General features: G+C 46.3%; 1 protein-coding gene across 1 annotated transcript in view; it reads left to right on the plus strand.

Annotated features, from left to right (window-relative positions):
* Positions 1-18639, plus strand: part of Zip99C (Zinc transporter Zip99C) — a 19408-nt gene continuing 769 nt past the window's right edge. The window contains exons 1-5 of the mRNA XM_077639852.1: positions 1-7; positions 10657-10850; positions 12408-12497; positions 14657-14840; positions 16886-16985. Of these exons, the coding sequence (XP_077495978.1) occupies positions 1-7; positions 10657-10850; positions 12408-12497; positions 14657-14840; positions 16886-16985 (575 nt within the window). The remainder of the gene's footprint in view (positions 8-10656; positions 10851-12407; positions 12498-14656; positions 14841-16885; positions 16986-18639) is intronic.

Here is an 18639-nt window from a genome sequence, read left to right on the forward strand (position 1 = left end):
ATGTCAGGTTAGTTGTATACTGCAACATAAAGTAGACGGGCAAAATATTTTGTCGACATGCGCTGATGCAGGGAGCGGCAGATGAAAGGGGATAGTCTCCTCCCTCCATGGTCGGGAACAGATTCCTTCTAGTTGGCAGAGTCATGAGAATCGGCGGACGCCATTGGCTGGTAGGGGGTCCTTTGACGGTAGAAGCCGCTTTGTTCTTGAGTTGTATCTACCTTCCACTACATTTCAGCCTCCCCTTCGTTGCAGTGATTAGTCCATTAGTTGCGTTGTCTGCTGGTTCAGTGAGTTCAGGGCGGCAGAAACCAAGCGCCTGATTGAGAGCGGTGCCCTCTGTTGGTGTCGGCGCGAGGCCCGTGCGGCGTAGGAGCAGGTGCTTTATCGTTTCGTCGTCGCTTCCAGATGCCCGACATAGTGTACTCGCGATGGTTGGGTCAAAACATTGGCGGTATGGCAGGGTTCGCAGAGCACCAGCTCGTGCCACGAAGAGTAGGCTGCTACCCACACCATTATCGTATACGGGCGTTTCACGCGGATCTCCTGCTTTGATGCCCTGTATACATCTCTAAGTCGGATACAACTCAAGAACGAAGCGGCTTTCCCCCGTCAAAGGACCCCCTTCCAGCCAATGGCGTCGGCCGATTCTCATGTACCTGCTAGCGTGACAATGCATGCAGAGAGGGGACTATCCACTTTCATCTTCCAGTCCGTGCATTTCACGACAGCAGGGTCATGAGAATCGGCCGTCGCCGTTGGCTGGAAGGGGGTCCTTTGACGGGGAAAAGCCGCTTCGTTCTTGAGTTGTATCCGGCTGTAGTGTGGGTTTCGTCGCCATTGCTCGTAGCCACTCCTCTCTCTCCATCAGGTGTACTTGCTGCTCGAGGCCGCTTCCTTTCGGTTTCCTCTTGCGCGGTTGGTGGTGGTGGTGGTAGTAACTTTATTCATAGAAATATATGGGTGGGTCTCGGTGTCGAGCCACTCTTCACATCTTTTGACGTGGTCTGTGGCTCTTGTGGCAGGGTTGGAGCCTCTAGTCCAGGGCCCCACTGAGTCTTGCCGCCAGGTAGGCTTTCCGGACCAGTCCTGCCTGGACCGCCGGATCCTCGCTGGAAAGCGGCCTCTCCCACTGCTCCGCACTCTGGATTTTGTTTATTTCAGCCGCATTTAATCTTTTTTCACACCACGTTGTATGAATTAACGTGGATTTGTCCTCGCACCACGGGCATTTGCTGCTATGTAGCCCTGGGTGGATCTTGCTTAGCATGTTTAGATTCGGGAAAGTTCCCGTTTGTAGCTGTCTCCAATAGACCGCTTCCTGCTGGTGGAGATTTTTGTGAGGTGAGGGATATCTAATCCGGACCCCCTTATAGTAATTCAGAATTTCTGAGTATCCTAAGGGCACTGGTTCCGCGTCAGGCTGCTCAAGGCTGGTTTGGTTGGAGGCTCGGTTTGTAAAGTCTCGAGCTCTCCTATCCGCCTCGGCATTCCCCGCGATGCCTGTGTGTCCCGGTACCCACATTATTGTGTGTTGCAATTGTTTTTCCTTCGGCGGTAATTTGGCTGTCTTTAGGATGTGGAGCGGTGCACCCCCCCCCCCCCCCCCCCCCCCCCCAATTTTGCCATTCATGTAGTTTCTGCACGCTGTTTGCGAGTCTGTTAGAATTATTAGGGACCTTTGAGCACGGTAGCGCTCTTCCGCCGCTAGGGCTATGGCAGCCTCTTCGGCCTCCTCAATCGTGCCATCCCTGATAGTTGCGCTGGCTATTTCTTTGAGCTTGCGCGGGATGGGCATTTTTTCCGTAGCTGCTGCAGGCGCTTCATCTATTTCGCGCGGATGCCGCTGCGGTGTGTGTAGTCAAACAACCGCCGAGCCCAGCGCTCCGGTTGCATGAGCTACAACCTGCCGTCGACCAGCCTAGGTCCCCCCTGAATAGCCTCGTTGGCGACGTTGCTGTGGCATCCCGGGGCTAGGCGGCCGGCAGCGCGTTGTCTTCGCTCAAGCCACTCCCGGGTCGGCGCCGTGAGGCATATAATGGCGTTAGCGAAAGTCAGTACAAGCACCGGTATTCCCTTCCACAGTTAGCGAAAAGCGGTTGCAGCCCCGTAGACAGCTCTTGCGTAGGGTGTTGATGGCGCTTTGTGATGCTCGCCTCAGGTGGGTTTCGTGGCCTGCCGTGTAGTCTGGCTGGGTGTTGTGCACAACAAGATATCGGCATATTCGGTGGCGTTGAGTAGTGGTGTTCCGCAGGGTAGCGACAGCAGGCACTTCTTCGGGCCGGAGAAGCACAACACTGGTGTTAAAGTGCATGCAAGTGTGGTCCAGCCTAAATACCAGCCCGAAATTGAGGAGCTTACGTTCCACACCTGCTGCACTCAGCATGTATAGCAGTGTCGATAGTGGACAGCATTGCTTCAGCCCCGTGCGCACTGTCACCTCACCGAATTTGACATCACCTGAGGTGGTTATAGTGCCACCACTCGTATCCACTCACCTCTCACAACCGCTCATTACTCATCTCAACTCACATACACTCACTCACACTTATCTCCAGTCACTCTCACGTCGACTCATTCACACTTGTTCACGTCTGTGAGTGGAGTGTGCCGACCTATGTGTACAGCCGGGAGCACAAGTGGTCGGTATCACTTTCCGGCAATGCCTGCTGTCGAGAGACGCGGGGAGGTGATATCTCGAGGCATATCTGTTCGTTTCATCCGTGTGGCTCCTGTTTGGCGAAAGCACTTTTGCTCCTGAGAGTACATTTCAGTGTAATAAAACCGAGCTCAAGTTAACAGGACTACTGTCCTATCTTGTTTTACCGTCGTTTATATAAAGTACCTCCTTGTGGTTATGCTAAGTAAACGTATACCTTAGCGCTTCAAGTCGTCGGTAGAGCCGGAACCTTGGCGTTCGGCTGCTGATTCCAAGGTCGCGGCTTCGAATCCCGCCCGCGGCGACCATATTTCGACAGAGGTGAAATACAAAAGCACCCGAGTGCTGTGCGATATGAGTGCACGTTGAAGAACCCCCCTTGACGTAAGTTAAGCCGGAGCCCTCCACTGCGGCGTCCCTCATAGCCCACGTGTCGCTCCGGGACGTTAAACCCCGCATGCCGACAATTCGCGAAAGGTTTTTATAATAATGGGTTTTTGGGGAAAGGAAATGGCGCAGTATCTGTCTCATATCTCTGCGGACACCTGAACCGCGCCGTAATGGAAGGGATAAAGGAGGGAGTGAAAGAATAAAGGAAAAGAGAGGTGCCGTAGTGGAGGACTCCGGAATAATTTCGACCACCTGGGGATCTTTAACGTGCACTGACATCGCACAGCACACGGGCGCCTTAGCGTTTCGCCTCCATCGAAACGCAGCTGCCGCGGTCGGGTTCGAACCCGGGAACTCCGGATCAGTAGTCGAGCGCCCTAACCACTGAGCCACCGCGGCGGGTGAAAGGCTTTTCCTGACACGTTTTCCCCGCTTCCCCCGCTGTCATTTTCCTCGCTGTCAGTTGATAAACAGTCGTTTTTTTTTTTTTTCGCCTATCACTTGACATCGCATACGATGTCAGTTTCGCGGAACAATTTGCTCGTGTTTTCTGTGCAGTTCAGAGATATTAGAAGGAAAAAAAGAGAAAAGGTGCCGGCGCCAGATTGTGAATCTGAATCCAGGGTACTTGCTTAATTTTCTAGCCGGCGGTTTTCGTTCTTTTTAGACGCATCCGCGCTGCTGCCGCGGGGCTGCCGCCGTCGGCCGCCGTCGGCCGCCGGGACGCGTGGGCGACTGGCGTACTGTACATAACGTGCCGTCGGCCGCGACGGGCGGCTCTCTCTCCTCCTCCCTCAGCTCTCTTCCGAGGGCACGCGTCTGCTTCGTTGTTTGACCAACGTCGCCTTGACCGTATTTTGTGTCGCTGTGTTGTTTTTCCCCGCGGCAGCGCGATGGGCGCAACAACGCCCAGCTTCGTGTCCGCAGGCGGCTGGCTTGTTTGACCGGGAGGAATTCACCGGCGAGATGCCTAGGCGGAGACGCTGTGCTGTTACGTGACCGCGCGCTTGTGCGCTGCCCGCCTTCCGACTGGCTTTCGCTTGCCTACAGGTTGAAAGAGGCGCGCGCCACGTATGCACTACGTATGCGTGGACGCGGTATACGCGACCGCCCCTTTGTTGACGCTGTAGTGGGCTGCGCGCCGGTGGGACGCGGGGCCGTTTGCATTGTACGACAATTAATGGCGCGGCTTTTTTGCATGTGTCAAGTCGGTTGGCCGGGTCTCACACGCCTGGACCTGCTATGCCATGTCATGGTCACGCCTCCTGTGGCCCGACGAATATGGCCTAGGTCCAAACACAACGAGACGCGCTTATATGTCAGCGCAGTTGAGGCCATCTTCATTGACTGACCCGATGCAGCCAACCCACCGTGCTATATTGCGGGGATTACCCTGATGACACTCGTGAATTGTGAAACGGCCCTCACATTCAAACTACGCTCGCCCAGCCCTTGGCCCAAACCTTAGCTTGAAACCATCCGGTTTTGCGGGCAAACCAATTGGCTGACTCTACCACCCCAGCTTACTGCGAGCTTTAATTAGACAGATTAAAGCTATCCTGCTTCAGAGTTGGAAAGCAAGCCGCACTGTTCTGCCTCAGAGTTGGAAAGCAAGTCGTACTGGTTTTGTACTCTGTTTAATTACTTTGTTGAATTCAAACAACTTTTCCAAATTTTGAATTGAAAGCAAAACTTTCACTTACAGAGCATCATATGAAACGCTGTTCAACGTTTTTCACCTTGCTATCTATTAAAGGTTAGTTTTCTTCATGTTGAGAAAGGTCGTGGAACATGAAGAAAACCCACTAGCCTGCTGCAATTGTAGTGCTTTCATACGATCAGCTCAGGAGTCTGGTTCAAGGGCAGTAGCGTAGCACAAGAGTTGGCAGCTAAAGCTTTCTTTCGCCACCAGCATCGGGGATTATTGAAGGGCCTTTGAAACGGTGTGCACCGAGCGAGGCTGATGGCTATTGAATCACCGTCATATCTCCCGCAAAAATTTTCTATCTTATGTAACACCGACGCGTGCAAACCAATGCTAGCAGTCCGCTGCTGGCGTAATGGGCGCGGATGCTGATGCAACGAGTGCGGATTCGGGCGAAAGCGCAGCATCCGCAGCGGTGGCTCAGTGGTTAGGGCGCTCGGGTACTGATCCAGAGTTCCGAGGTTCGAACTTGACCGCGGCGGCAGCGTTTCGATGGAGGCGAAACGCTAAGGCACCCGTGTGCTGTGCGATGTCAGTGCATGTTAAAGATCCCCAGGTGGTCGAAATTATTCCAGGGCCCTCCACTGCGGGCACTTCTCTCTTCCTTTGTTCTTTCACTCCCTCCTTTATCCCTTCCCTTACGGCGTGGTTCAGGTGTCCAGGTATATATGAGACAGATACTGCGCCATTTCCTTTCCTAAAAAAAAAACCAATTATTACTATTATTAAAGCGCAGCACCGCAGGTCGCCGCTAGACGCGGAAGCGAAAGTTTTCAAAGTTGTATTGTAAATTATCGGCTCGCTGTTGAGGTCTTGTACACGGCATGAGCGCTCGTGGCCGATACTCTACATAATGCGAGCATTTTATAGACAAACTCAAACACCATTTTCAGGGACCCTTTAACGCTGGCGCGTTAAAAATGTGATGCAGATGCAGATTTCGGCACCGCATAGCGGATACCTGGTACTGCAGCTTGCAGTCCGAGTATGGCTGCTGTTGGACCGACAATTGCAAAAGAAACACGCAAACACACAGGGGTTGCAACAGAAGCTGCGATAAATGCGCACTGTCACCTTCGCAAATTCCTTTTTTCCCCGCACAGCTGCTGACTGGAACGGCCTTCCGGGCGACATTGCCACCATCACCTGTTCATCCAAGTTCATTGAAAATGTAAAATATTATGTACAATTGTAAGAATGCTTTTTTATTATTAGTTCCCACCCCTTATGTAATACCCCAGTCATGGGGCGTTTAAGGAAATGAAATGAAATCTAATGCTATCGCATTCCACTCTTAAAAGTATAAGCACCTAACTTTTGGGTGCGTGTTTTTTGTTTGTAATGATGTGTAAGGCATTATTATACATGGATTACCACATGGTATTCTCCTACGGGCGCTAAGTAATTTATAATCAAATTTCATTCTCGTGCTGTTTCCGTTTCAACCGCCGAATGAGGACTGTGGCATCAGAGTGGTTTTATGTCACGTGATCAAGGCATGAAAAAACTGCAATATAATCGCTGCTTCCACATTCGTCATTCTTGCTCTCAAGGATGGCAGCCTTCATCACTATACTGAATTAAAACGAAGCAGCGGTTATATTGACGTTTTTTCATGTCTCACGTGACATAAAATCACTATTGACGTCATAGCAATCGTTCGGCTGTTGAATCCGAAACAGCATGACAGAAAAAATACGATTATAAATTATTTAGTGGTCGTAGGCAAATACCACATGGTGATTCATGCGCAGTAATGTCTTCTGCATTATTGTAGAGAAGAAAACATGTCACGAAAGTTAGGTGCCTGCACTCCTTTAAGGCAAATTCACACCGGCGAGTCACGGACGTCGTGCGACCGATTTCATTCGATTAAGGCCTATCTACACGACGGACAAAATCACTGATTCCGACCGCGGACAGAGCACCACGTCACCGGACGTCACTGGCTCCGCCTCGTCCGCGGGCGGCAGCGGCTTGCATGCTCGATGTGGTAAGCCTCTCCCTACCGCGCCCAAGAGCGAGGCAAGTGCAAGTATCCCACAACTGCACCAACACAAAGGAAATGGGCAGGCGAGGGAACTGTGCCAGTTATGCCAATTTAATCGCACAAAAGCGAGCTCTCTGAATAATGACATTATTAATAGAGCTCGCTCAGGAATGAGAGCACACTGTCAAGAACTGTTTCTGAAAGTGCAGCAGACTGCCGTTCAAGTGGCAGTATGGAACCCGCGCGCCTGTTTTGGCATGTGAAGCCTAGCTGCTCCATCCTTGCAAGAGGTGGAGCCAATGACGTCAAGTCATGTGGTGCTGTGTCCGCGCTTGGGCGAAATTGATTTCGTCAGTCCTGTGGATGGGTCATTAGTTACGGTTCCGGAGCACTAGAAAATGGGGGGGGGGGGGGGCATAACGAAGCGATTCGAACCTATCGCGCGACCTCCACGACTCGCCAGTGTGAATCTTTGCGGTTCATCGCGAGCGAGCCAATCACAGCCCCCTCACAGCTGACGTCAAGACCGCAAATGTCTTGGGAAGGCAGCGTTTACATGAAAGAGCGGTGCTGGTTGTCACGGCGAGGTGCGAGAATGGAAATTTAAGAAAATTATGTGTAAATCATCGGCTTACTTTTGATGACTTGTACGCCGCATGCACGCTGCATGACATTTACTCTACATAATGCTCGCATTATATAGCCTTTCAAACTTGTTTCATAGGCCCTCTAAAATTGCCGGCATATGGAAAATGACCTCCTGTACCTAGCTTTATTATCTAATTTTACTGCGTCAGCAGTATAACCCATGGTTCGGCAAAGGCTGTTGTTGGCGTTGTGACCAGACGGTTGTATGGGCGGAAAGGAGGAGTATGAGAAGGAAAGGATGAGGCGGCGCCACAAGAACCAGCGACGGAAAGGAGGCCCTCCAGCCGATGGCATCAACCGATTTTCGTGATGGCGAAGTTAATCCGATTAGCCACGGTTATTCCCCTTAATCTGCCACGCCCTGCAGTTTCAAGCTAGCAGGTCCAAAAGGATCAGTCAAGGTAAAATGCAATGACAAGCTTTTAACTTTGCTGCTTCCCCACTCCCCTGCCGCCTTTCCCGGGGGATGTTTCATTTTGTTCTTGAGCGGAGTGCGCAGGCGTCCCATTGTTCGCGTTTCTTTTCATTGCAATAGTACACATAAGGCTCCTTACTAATAAGTGTTGTTACCACCACCTGCTATCAGCCCTCGGCCTAGGTGCCGCCACCATCGGTGCCCGGGAGGAGCCGAGAGAAGGAGCGCCGGCATAGGAGGAGGAGGGAGGAGATGTCGTTACATTTAGTTCATTGAGGGGCTTTTTGTCAAAGGGGAGAATCGGTCATCACCATTGCCTAAGGGCCTCCTTTTAGGGCACTTTCCACTTCGTTCTTGAGTTTTATCCGAAAGAGCCCACTCCCCATGGCACAGGCACAAAGCTTTCCTGCCTACAGCCTCTCCTGGTCTGCTAAAAAACTGACAGATGATTACTATAGTCGGTAATGCGAAATTTGAGCGCAGCTCTCTACACGCCACCTGCCACCTCTTGCAGGTAGTGTGTTAGGCTGCTAGTCACCCTCTGGGATCTTTCTGTGGCAGCCAACTTCCGGTTGTCCATTCCTTCGCTCTCGCCGTGGCAGGTGGCGTTTCGCTCTGCTACTACCTGCCACCATTAGGTGACAAGGTGACTTGTCAAGTGGCGTGGTTCGCCAACGGCGACGACTACGATGCTTAATGCAGGAACGGGCGCCTATAGGAGCTGCTCCCCCAAAAAAAGTTGTCCCCGTGTATAGGGACCCTGTACATTCTCTTCAACTTCCACCTTTCACCCCTCCGCACCCCTATAGTGAGATACAACTCAAGAATTAAGCAGCAGATGCCCCTGAAAGGATGCCTTCAAGCTAATGGCGTCGACTGATTTTCATGAAGCTGCGGCTAATCCGATTAAGTTGTGGTTATTCCCCATTGATCTGTTGCCCCCTACGATTTCACGCTAGCATGGTCCAAAGGGATCATTGGTCAAAGGAGAGAATCAGTTGACACCATTGGCTGAAGCAGCTGCTTTGAGAGGCATTTGCCCCTTCGTTTTTGAGTTGCATCGACTATAGCACGAACAACGAACAACCCACCCCCCACGACACAGAGAAAAAGGACAGTCTCCTTTTCTTCTCTGTATAACCTCTGCTGCATTGCAACCGCGACGTCATGGGATCGGTTGACGGCATTGGCTGGAAGGTCTCTTTTGAGGTGCAGTCGCACCTCATTCTTGACTTGTATACAAGTGTAAATAGACTGCCATATGTTCCAGTTGGATCCTCAGTTGGATCCCTCTTTGCATGATGGGGCCCGCCGCAGTGGCTCAGTGGTTATGGTGCTCTGCTACTGGCCCGAAAGCCGTGAGTTCGATCCCGGCTGCTGCGGTCGAATTTTGATGGGGGCGAAATTCCAGAGGCCCGTGTACTGTGCGACGTCAGTGCACGTTAAAGAACTCGAGGTGGTCGAATTTTCCGGAGCCCTTCACTATGGCGTCCTTCAGAGCCCGAGTTGCTTTGGGACATTAAACACCCACTTACCAAACCCTCTTTGCATGCCAGCTGATGAACCCAATTGGTTTTTCTCATTGTATCCAGTTTGTCCAACTGCATCCGATGTATCCATGTGAACATTTTCTTACTCGACAAAAAGGCAGAACTAATATGGTTCTTATTATAAGCTATCAGCACCTGAACCTTCTAGATTCATCATCTGCTCTATCACTACGGTTGAAATTAGATGAAACAGCTGTGCTCAATGGCCAAACGCTACTGGCTCCTAGCATGAGTCTCATAAATGGGCTATATAAGTGAGGGCAGAATATTGTACTCTGGATGTGCACATTGAGCTTATGCTATTAGTGTCTGACTATATAGGGTGTTTCACCTAAGACATTGCACAATTTTTAAAAATAGGCTTTTTGAGTTAGAAGAGCACTTTTTCTGACATAGCATTGTCAGCGGTGTAGTAGATCAGAATACTGTTACGATGTGCTAAGCTAACTTTTTAGCTATTACTCTTAGGCTCCTTAATTATTGAGAGGCGTGTAGCCCACTGCAAGTAATATCCACGATTTTTTTTAATAATTTCGAAAACGTGGTTACCCTTGGCGCTTTCTGCTTCCCGTGTTGTAATCTCTTTGGGCGTAGAGGGTGCAGAGGCCAGCTTAACATCTTTCAACAGTTCAACCCATCAGGATACGTAAAACCAGCTTTAGTTACCAAGTTTCGACTAAGGGATGCACATTATATTTTTATTGAATTGCACCTTTCTTTGTTGAAATATTTGTGGTGGCTACATTTTGATGAAGGTGAAATGATAACCCTTGTTTACTGAGGTTGTGTTTTGGTGGCGGCAAAGTACAAAAACGCCGCTGTGCTCAGACTTCAGTGCATGTAAAGAACCTCAGGTGGTCAAAACTGGCGTGGAGCCCCTTCACAAGACATATTTTATAGACCGCAGTGTTGTTTTGACATAAAAAAAGATACCTGTTTAACCACTACTGAAGTTACTGAAATGCCTTTTGTTTGAAATATTCAACTACATAAGTTATCTAAAAAAAAGCACACTAAGCCTCTTTCTTACTTCAGCATGCTTCACTTTCCTGCAGCACAGTTAATTCTACAAAACAGTTAACGCTGAAATCCCACTGATTTTCATGGGCATCTTTCCAAGAAGATATACCCGAATTTTGGAAAGCCATTCTGTTTTATTCTGCATGTTTCCGTGGTAAACCAGTGCTCCTTATGCTCTGCCCATCTTGTGATTAGCAGATAACATTAGCAAAAGGCATGATTACTTTCTGCAAGAAAACTACTACACTTCTCACTTTGTGCATTGTTTACATGTGACAGGTGCTGAGAGCCCCACGCAAGCACACCTGACACTTGGCCTGTGGGTGCTGGTAGGTGTGTTTACCTTCATCGTGCTTGAGCTGGTCTTCACAGCCACGAGCCCCGAGACAGAACAAACCTTTTCCCACTCTGATGTCAACCAAAATGGTGTTACCAAACTGGTCCCGGCTCTGGAAAACCTGAAAACCATTCATGTGAGCATCTTGCCTTGGCTACACTGCCCAGATGTGTTTGTGTAGAGCAGTGAAGTGTTTTTCGTGATCTTCTTCCTTATCAGTCAACGTGTGGCATTGAGAAGTCAAGTACCTTGCACAGCAGCCATTTTTCAACAACCGAATGATGGCTCTGACGTGTAATAGGTGCTTAGGCCACGTGAGCAATGAAAAAAATGCAACATAATCACTGATATGCAGTTTCAGTTCACTAAAACACTTCAAGAGTTGGAATGACCACAGATGATGCATCAGTGATTACATTGCAGTTTTTTTATGCCTCACGTGACCTAAACACACTTTACACGTCACAGTTGTCGTTCGGTTGATGAAACCGAAACCAAAACAGCATGAGAGAAAGAATTCAATTATGAATAAGTTAGCAGTCGTGGACAATTACTACGTAATAATAGACAAGAAATTCGAATACTACTGGCAGAAAATTCCACTCATCTATTCAGTTCGATTCTGTTGTTTTTTTTTTTTTTTTAAGGAGCGTGTGCGTACTGCTGGCCAGTCTATGCAATGTGATTCTGTTCTATTTTTTTGAAGGAGCGTGTGTGTACTGCTGGCCAGTCTGAGGCAAGCCCATGTCTTCTGGCTGATGTGGAGCAGTCTTGTGGTGTACTGATTGTATTTCTTGCCTCTGTGAGAAGGCTTTGGTTAGTTATGCCAGAAACTATCCAGAATATAGTAATTATATCTTCATTAATGCATAGCTGTATCAAGCTTTTTGTCTGGTACATGATGATGTGGAATGTTCAATTTCATATGTTTAGGGGTTGGACTTACTTTGAAAATTTGGCTGACTTTTTTTCAGCGTTTATTTTCAGAACACAGGTTTTGCTTTATTGCAGCAAACACTATTTTCTATGGAAAAACTAGTTTGTTTGTTTTTTTCGGCGATATAATGTGGTACTCTTGTGCGGTCAAAGGTCACCTAGAATTTTCCTTGACCTTTTTGTCAGACTAATCATTCGATTCACCAGTAATTAACGCAAAAATGGTCATACTTAGAGCTGTGCTTGTAAGAAGAAATGCAATTGCCACTAAAAAAAGGAACGCAAGGAACTGTAAGACAAAAACACTAGTGGAAGTTAACTTCTAAAATTCTAAAAGCTAGATTGGCATGCTGATGTTCGGTTTCTGTTTCTGCACTTGCTTTTCCTCTTCTTGGTGGGGTGGGAAAGTGCATCGAGGGGAGGGCATGGTGGTGAGCAGAAAGCTGTGTTTTATTTCCCAATTGTGTACAATTTGGTTATCAGTTTACTTTTTCAGGATGTTCATATGGGAAAATTTTCCTTGGCTGGTGCCTCAGAACTGCCATTTAATAACAAAATTTTCTGTTAATATTACTCAGGGGACAGTAATGTGTGTGTGTGACTATTGAAAGGCACAACTGCACTAGTTATGTTTTAGAAGTTCAGCATAAAACACAGTAAGGCACTTAAGCATGTTTTCTGTACGTTTATGCATGAATTGTGCACAGAGTGTGAGTGAAAAGTAATCCTGTGTTTTTCCTGTCTCTTCAATTTGTAGGTGACAGGGTACCTAAACCTTATGGCAAATGGCATTGATAACTTCACCCATGGATTGGCTGTGGCTGCCAGTTTTCTTGTTGGCCCTAAGGTATATCGTGCTTGCTAGCGTTTGACATTCTATCATCTCAAAAGAAGTACTGTTTTTGCCAGAAGTAAAGCAACAGGGTTTGTTTCTTAGCTGTAGTGGAGCACCTATAGCACCCCTTAACTAAATCTGTGTAAGGTGAGGGGAACCCTTGTCTTCACCTTATGCGGTCTTTAGGGGTGCCGAAGGGCACCAATGTATGGCTGACAAGCCAGCCCCTTTGCTTGGTTACTTTTGGCAAAGATTGTACATTGTGTGCCAGGATCCATCAAGATGAAGGGCTGACTGGCTTATTTATTAAAGTTTTGATTTATTGTTCAGCGTGTAATTGTAATTAATATTTAAACCAGTTAATTGGCAGACATTGCACAAAACATGTGCTGAGCTAGGCCTCTTAATATTCTGCATATGCAGTTGTCGAAACTTTTTCCATGCTGAAGCAACTCACCTCCTGCTGGAGCACAATTCCGTGTGCAGTTACTCTTAAAAAATGCTTAAAATGTACTTAAAAAAATGTAATGAAAACTCCAAGCTTATAGTGCTAGCAAATAATGACAAGCCAAAAGCCCTTTTAAATATAGATAGTTATAGAGGTCACATTTGTAAAGCTGGAGTGAGACTTGCAAAGGAAACATTCTGCTGCTGGAAATGTAAACAAACCTGTTTGCTTATATGACCAGATTTTCAGTAAGGTTAACAGCAAGGCTTGATGGAGGGGTTTCAGCTCTTCACTGTTGATGGCCTGATAGTGAAAACTATGTGTTGCAGATTGTCTGATGAAAAGCTGTGTCGTAGTAACTGCTTAATGTGTGAGCGGTTGTGTTATCCTTTTAAACATTAGACATGTAGGGTAAAAAATTGCCAAGGCCACAGGGCTTGGTATTCATCCATGTAATAGGGTGCTTGCAGTACCCCTAAAGCTTCAAATATACAGAGGTGTGAGGGCATTTTAGAGCTCAAGGAGAACAATACCAGATGCATTGCATGGCTCAGCAGCAACCCTGGTGTCTTGGAAACTTTTCACTACAGTAAATCAATGAAATCAGTATATACCAGTTCGATGTTGTTAACTTAGATTAAAGACTTTAATTGATGCCCAGACCTAATTTTGCTGCATATTCCTGACCAATTTATCTCCGATGAGATCAAATATTCAGCTCATATGCCATTGTGCAATGACATGTGTATGAGATACAGGAAGCAGCAAAAGAGCAGGAAATCATTTTGGCAATCACGAGTAAAGCTGTACTCAAAAACAAGTTCACACTATGTGATTTCTTCTGCACTCATTTAAAAACTGATTTTAGAGGACTTCTGCTCTTCTGAGATATTTTATGAAAATTGGTTTGACCCCAGATTTTACCTTGAAACATAGCTGACAGCTGATTGAATTTGCCAGTAGAGCAAGTTGAAAGTACTGCAAGGAAACTGTAAGCTATTCCAAACCCATTTCAGAAAGTTTTTAGTTTATTGTCAGCCGCATAATTCTTTCAACATTTGTCACGAAATATGTGGCTTCACTTCAGAATTCTTTCATACAGCATCTTTATGAGCAAGTTTTCAAAATACAGGAATTGGCTTGGTTTCATTTCGGCAGCATATTAGGTGCTACCCCATGCTAGTTAGTATTGCTTTTGTGCTGTTATGCATATCAAATGACAGCTATGAGATTGAAAAAAAAGTTTTTGCTCGTAGAATACATGCAAAAGCCTGGCAGGTGTTTCATGAACATGCAGCTACTTTAAATGCAGATGGTTACATAGAAAGAAAGAATCGTAAGTTGAAAAAAAAGGAGACACATCTGTTAGGTTGTGTCAAGGAAGTACAACTTTCTATTATAGCTTGTTTGTAAAATTAAGGTATCCCAGTGAATCCAAATTGTTGTATACAGTGTCCAGGAAAGCTTTGCTCCTTCCAAATTATCAGTTCAAAAACCAATAACAAACTTTTTACCCCGTAAATAATAATAAAAATAAAAACCAGATAATGAAGGGTCCTAACTACATGACAGCATGTGCAACGCTAGGCATTTTCCATTGTTCACTGTATTCCTAGCAAGACACCCCGACTTGCTCTTGTTGTGAAGAGCTTGCTGGGTGTTGCACTAAGACTCGCGTAATGTGCAGTCTCCTCGATTCATTAGTAACTGTATGTTTTTGCAGATGGGTGTGGTAACTACGTTGGCCATTCTTATACATGAAATCCCCCATGAAGTGGGTGATTTTGCCATACTTTTAAAATCTGGTTTCAACCGTTGGGATGCTGCCAAAGCTCAAGTTCTCACAGCAGCTGTAGGGGTAGCTGGTGCAGTCACAGCTCTGTCTGCAGACTCGCTTGAAAACGTGGGTGAGTGCTTCACTGGCTTCTTGTGCATTTTGTTTATCTGCACTCGCATCTAGCATGATATATGTGAGGGATGAAAATTGCAGCCGATACTTATTTTTACAATCACCCTATAAGCTACTTTGACTATACAAAGCATTGCAACACTGCCATGTACTTGCTTCGGTGTCTCAGTGGGTTTGGAGTTTGGCTTCTGATCCCAAGGTTGCGGTTTCGATCCTGGCCTCGGCGGCTGTATTTTAATGGAGGCAAAGTACAAAACCGTCTTAATGTGCGATACCAGCACGTTACAGAACCCCACGTGGTCTAAATTAATCTGGAGCCCTTCACTACAGCGTCCCTCAAAATGTCACTTTGGGACGTTAAACCCCGCGATTCACAATTCATCGCTGATGTCCAGTATAAATGAGCGTTCAGGTTATGACATATGGCCCACGCACCTTCTGTGGCCTGAGCAATTTTTACCACAACCTTTGTAGCCCAACTCTCAATGATTTTAGCCTGTCTTCGTTTTTCATCCCCTAAACCATTCTCTTTTCTCATTACTTTAATGTGTCAGGAACAGTACAGTTCAGCTTTACTGCAGTTTCTTTGGTGCAATTTCTGGAACAGCACACATTGTAATGCAGTTATGGTGCAGCTCAAAATGGTACTTCCGAGTGCCTCCTGTAACAGTGATCACAACTGTTAGCAGTCAAACGTGGGGATTGCAACTAGTGAAATATACAATTAGAGCTCACAGCTTGGCCGTTGTTTGTTACTGAATGGTTGCAGCCCACAGCTTGGTTTTGCTATACCAATTGTCCTTTCCAATGCCTAAACGTAGCAAAGTTTTTGAAAAAGAAGTGTCGTAGGCGAGTGAAACCGAGTGCCAGTCGTGTGGCCTAGTCTGAAACATTTTTTTTGTTATGCAAAGTAGGTAATCATAAAGAGTATTTAGTGTCAGTTTGAAAGTTGTATATCACCTTGAAAAACAGCCAGCTGAAAATTTTGCAACACGGTACCATTTGTGTAGCTTTTATTACCAGTCCTAAAAGAATGCATGCAAAATACAAAAGCTACCACTTGATAGTACCGCTTGATAGTAGTACTACTTGAGCGCCCCAAGACATGTTCTCAGAGAACAAAATACGCTTATCTCTGGAATGCTGTGAGCTTTAAGTAAGATTGGTGAGTGAGAATGCTGAAAGTGAGGTTGGTGAGACTGGTACCCCGCCTTCCCTTTATTACTATTAATAACCCTTACGGAAACTTGCACTCCACTGACACGTCAACAGCTGTTGGTGCATACCGTATGTTCAATGCAAGCTCAAAGCCCTGTTGGGGACAGCGTTCTGGAGGTGAGTATGTTTTGGTCTCTGAGAATGCATCTCGGGATGCTCAAGTAGCGCTGCTATCAAGTGGTAGCTTTTGTATTTCACACGCTTTCTTTTAGGGTTAGTAAAAAAAGCTATGCAAATGGTAGCTTGCTGCAGACATCTCAGCTGGTTTTTTCATAATGTGATTTACCATTTTCAAACTGATACTTTGGCAAAGCCAATATTGAAGTAGTTAGTCTTTGCTAATAACCTAACTTTGCATAATGATAAAAAATGCTGAAGACTAGGCCAGACAACTCTCACGTTTCACTCCCCTAGGGCACTCACTCTTTTTTTAAAACTGGGTTACATTTAGCTGTGACACCCAGTGTAATGCTGTGCATCAATGTTACTGAGAGGTAGTGATTGCAACCGTTTAATTGAAAGCTAAGGTATGGACGTCATGCTGTTGTGAACAGTACCCACATGTGTGAAATTTTTGAATGCATCACTTTGATCATCTGGCCATTAAAGAACTAAACAGCACGAGTTTGAATTCTGTGCCCTTTATAAGTACTTAACTGCTCAACTGCTTTTCTGAAACAGAAGAAGTACTAATAGCAACAAGAATGCACAGAGTAGTCAAAGGACAAGCTTTTATTTTGTTGGATAATGTATTGGTTATTACCGCGGAGCAGAACAAAGTTTTAAGGGCAAAGCAGAGTTACATGGCTTTCACATATTTTTCAGACATGTCCACTTCCTGGATACTGCCTTTCACCTCTGGAGGCTTTTTGAACATAGCACTTGTCAGTGTACTGCCAGACCTTCTCAAAGAAGAGGACCCCTGGTGAGTGATAAGGCTGAGCTAGACATTGTGGAACTACAAAGCACCTATGTTGAGGATGAGGAAGAATTCACTGGGCTGTAGTGCCACAGAGCATATTCTTTTGCTCAGCAGTTGCAAAAGACATACACCTCATAAGAGCAAAGCTCCCCAAGTGGGAAGCTGGTTGTGTGGTTCATAAAAATAATTAGGATTAAAGGTCTAATAATACTGTAAAAGCCAAAATGATTGCAGTCATACGAAAATGTTTGCTATCATTGCATGGGCAAGTGCGCCCTGCACTGGTTTCTCTTTGCATTGAGTCAAGTTTTTGCCTAGTTCCAAGCTAGAAAGGACAAGCAGTACAAGCAGTGCCTAGAAATAACATAACAAAAGTGTTTCTGTACAAAAGAATACTGCTGTCAAACCTTGGGTGATAGCATTTCTTGTTGGGATTAATCATGTTAGTTTTCATGTCAAGCATGCGAAAAGAAAGTGTGCAAAAATTGACCTGTATCGTTGAAACAGCAGTGGCCATATCAGAAGTTCCTGATAAGTTGAGTACAAATAAAAAACTTTAATAACTTAGAAAGGATGAGCATGGGCATTGGTACCACTAAGAATATAGAGCACAGAGGAAAGCCTGGCAGGTGTATTGAACAACATTAGGAATTGCATGCCCACCAACTTGTAGATTACATATAAATGCTTTCGTACGGTAGTAAATTTAGTGGCATTCTTAAAGGTCTGTTCACAGTTGTAAGTTGCAGAGATTGTGTGCCTGTTTTGATTGCAAAGCGAGTTGCAAATACGTACTGGTCAGTGAAGGACAGTAGCAGGGCAGTCACATGCTGCTACATTTTCAAGTCATGTGACTGAGAGTTGCAAACCGCCAAACCATTCGGGTTGCCTTGGAAGTGAACAGAAGCTTGTTTCACATCTGCCATCTCATTGCCAGTAACAGTCAAGGCTGACAACTCTTGTTCTGAATGAGACCCTTCAGGACGGCAACCTGCAGGTACCCTTTGCTAGCGTGAACATCGGTAGTTTCGAGCCACTCCCCGGTTGCAAGCCCTTCATGACTGACCATTGTGAATGGGCCTCCAATTATAATCTTTTATTTGTCCACTCAGAATTGTCAACATTTCACTAGTCACTTGGATTTCAGGTGAAAGAGGAAGGCATGTTCACAGCAGGACAATTTATGGAAGTTAATTATCTTGCTTGTTTCGTAAATGTGCATTTGAAATACTGTGGCTTGCTGCGTTTCGATGGAGGCTAAACACTAAGGCGCCCCTGTGCTGTGCAATGTCAGTGCATGTTAAAAGATCCCCAGGTGGTCGAAATTATTCCACAGCCCTCCACTACGGCACATCTTTCTTCCTTTCTTCTTTCACACCCTCCTTTATCCCTTCCTTTACAGAGCAGTTCAGTTGTCCGCCAGATGTGAGAAAGATATACTGCGCCATTTCCTTTCCCCAAAAAACCAATTATTATTATTAAATACTGTGGCCGTGCTGAGCTGTGAAAGTGTGGAGCAAACATTATATTGCCGCGAACATTTGCAGTGTTTGTTCATTCTTCAAATCTGCCGCCACACAACTTTATCGCTTTGTTTGCGATGCAAGACGCAACTAGATTTATCTCGATTGATCGCAGCCAGGCAGAGCTGATTCTA

Source organism: Amblyomma americanum, chromosome 1 (assembly GCF_052857255.1).
Source record: "Amblyomma americanum isolate KBUSLIRL-KWMA chromosome 1, ASM5285725v1, whole genome shotgun sequence".
NCBI lineage: Eukaryota > Metazoa > Arthropoda > Arachnida > Ixodida > Ixodidae > Amblyomma > Amblyomma americanum.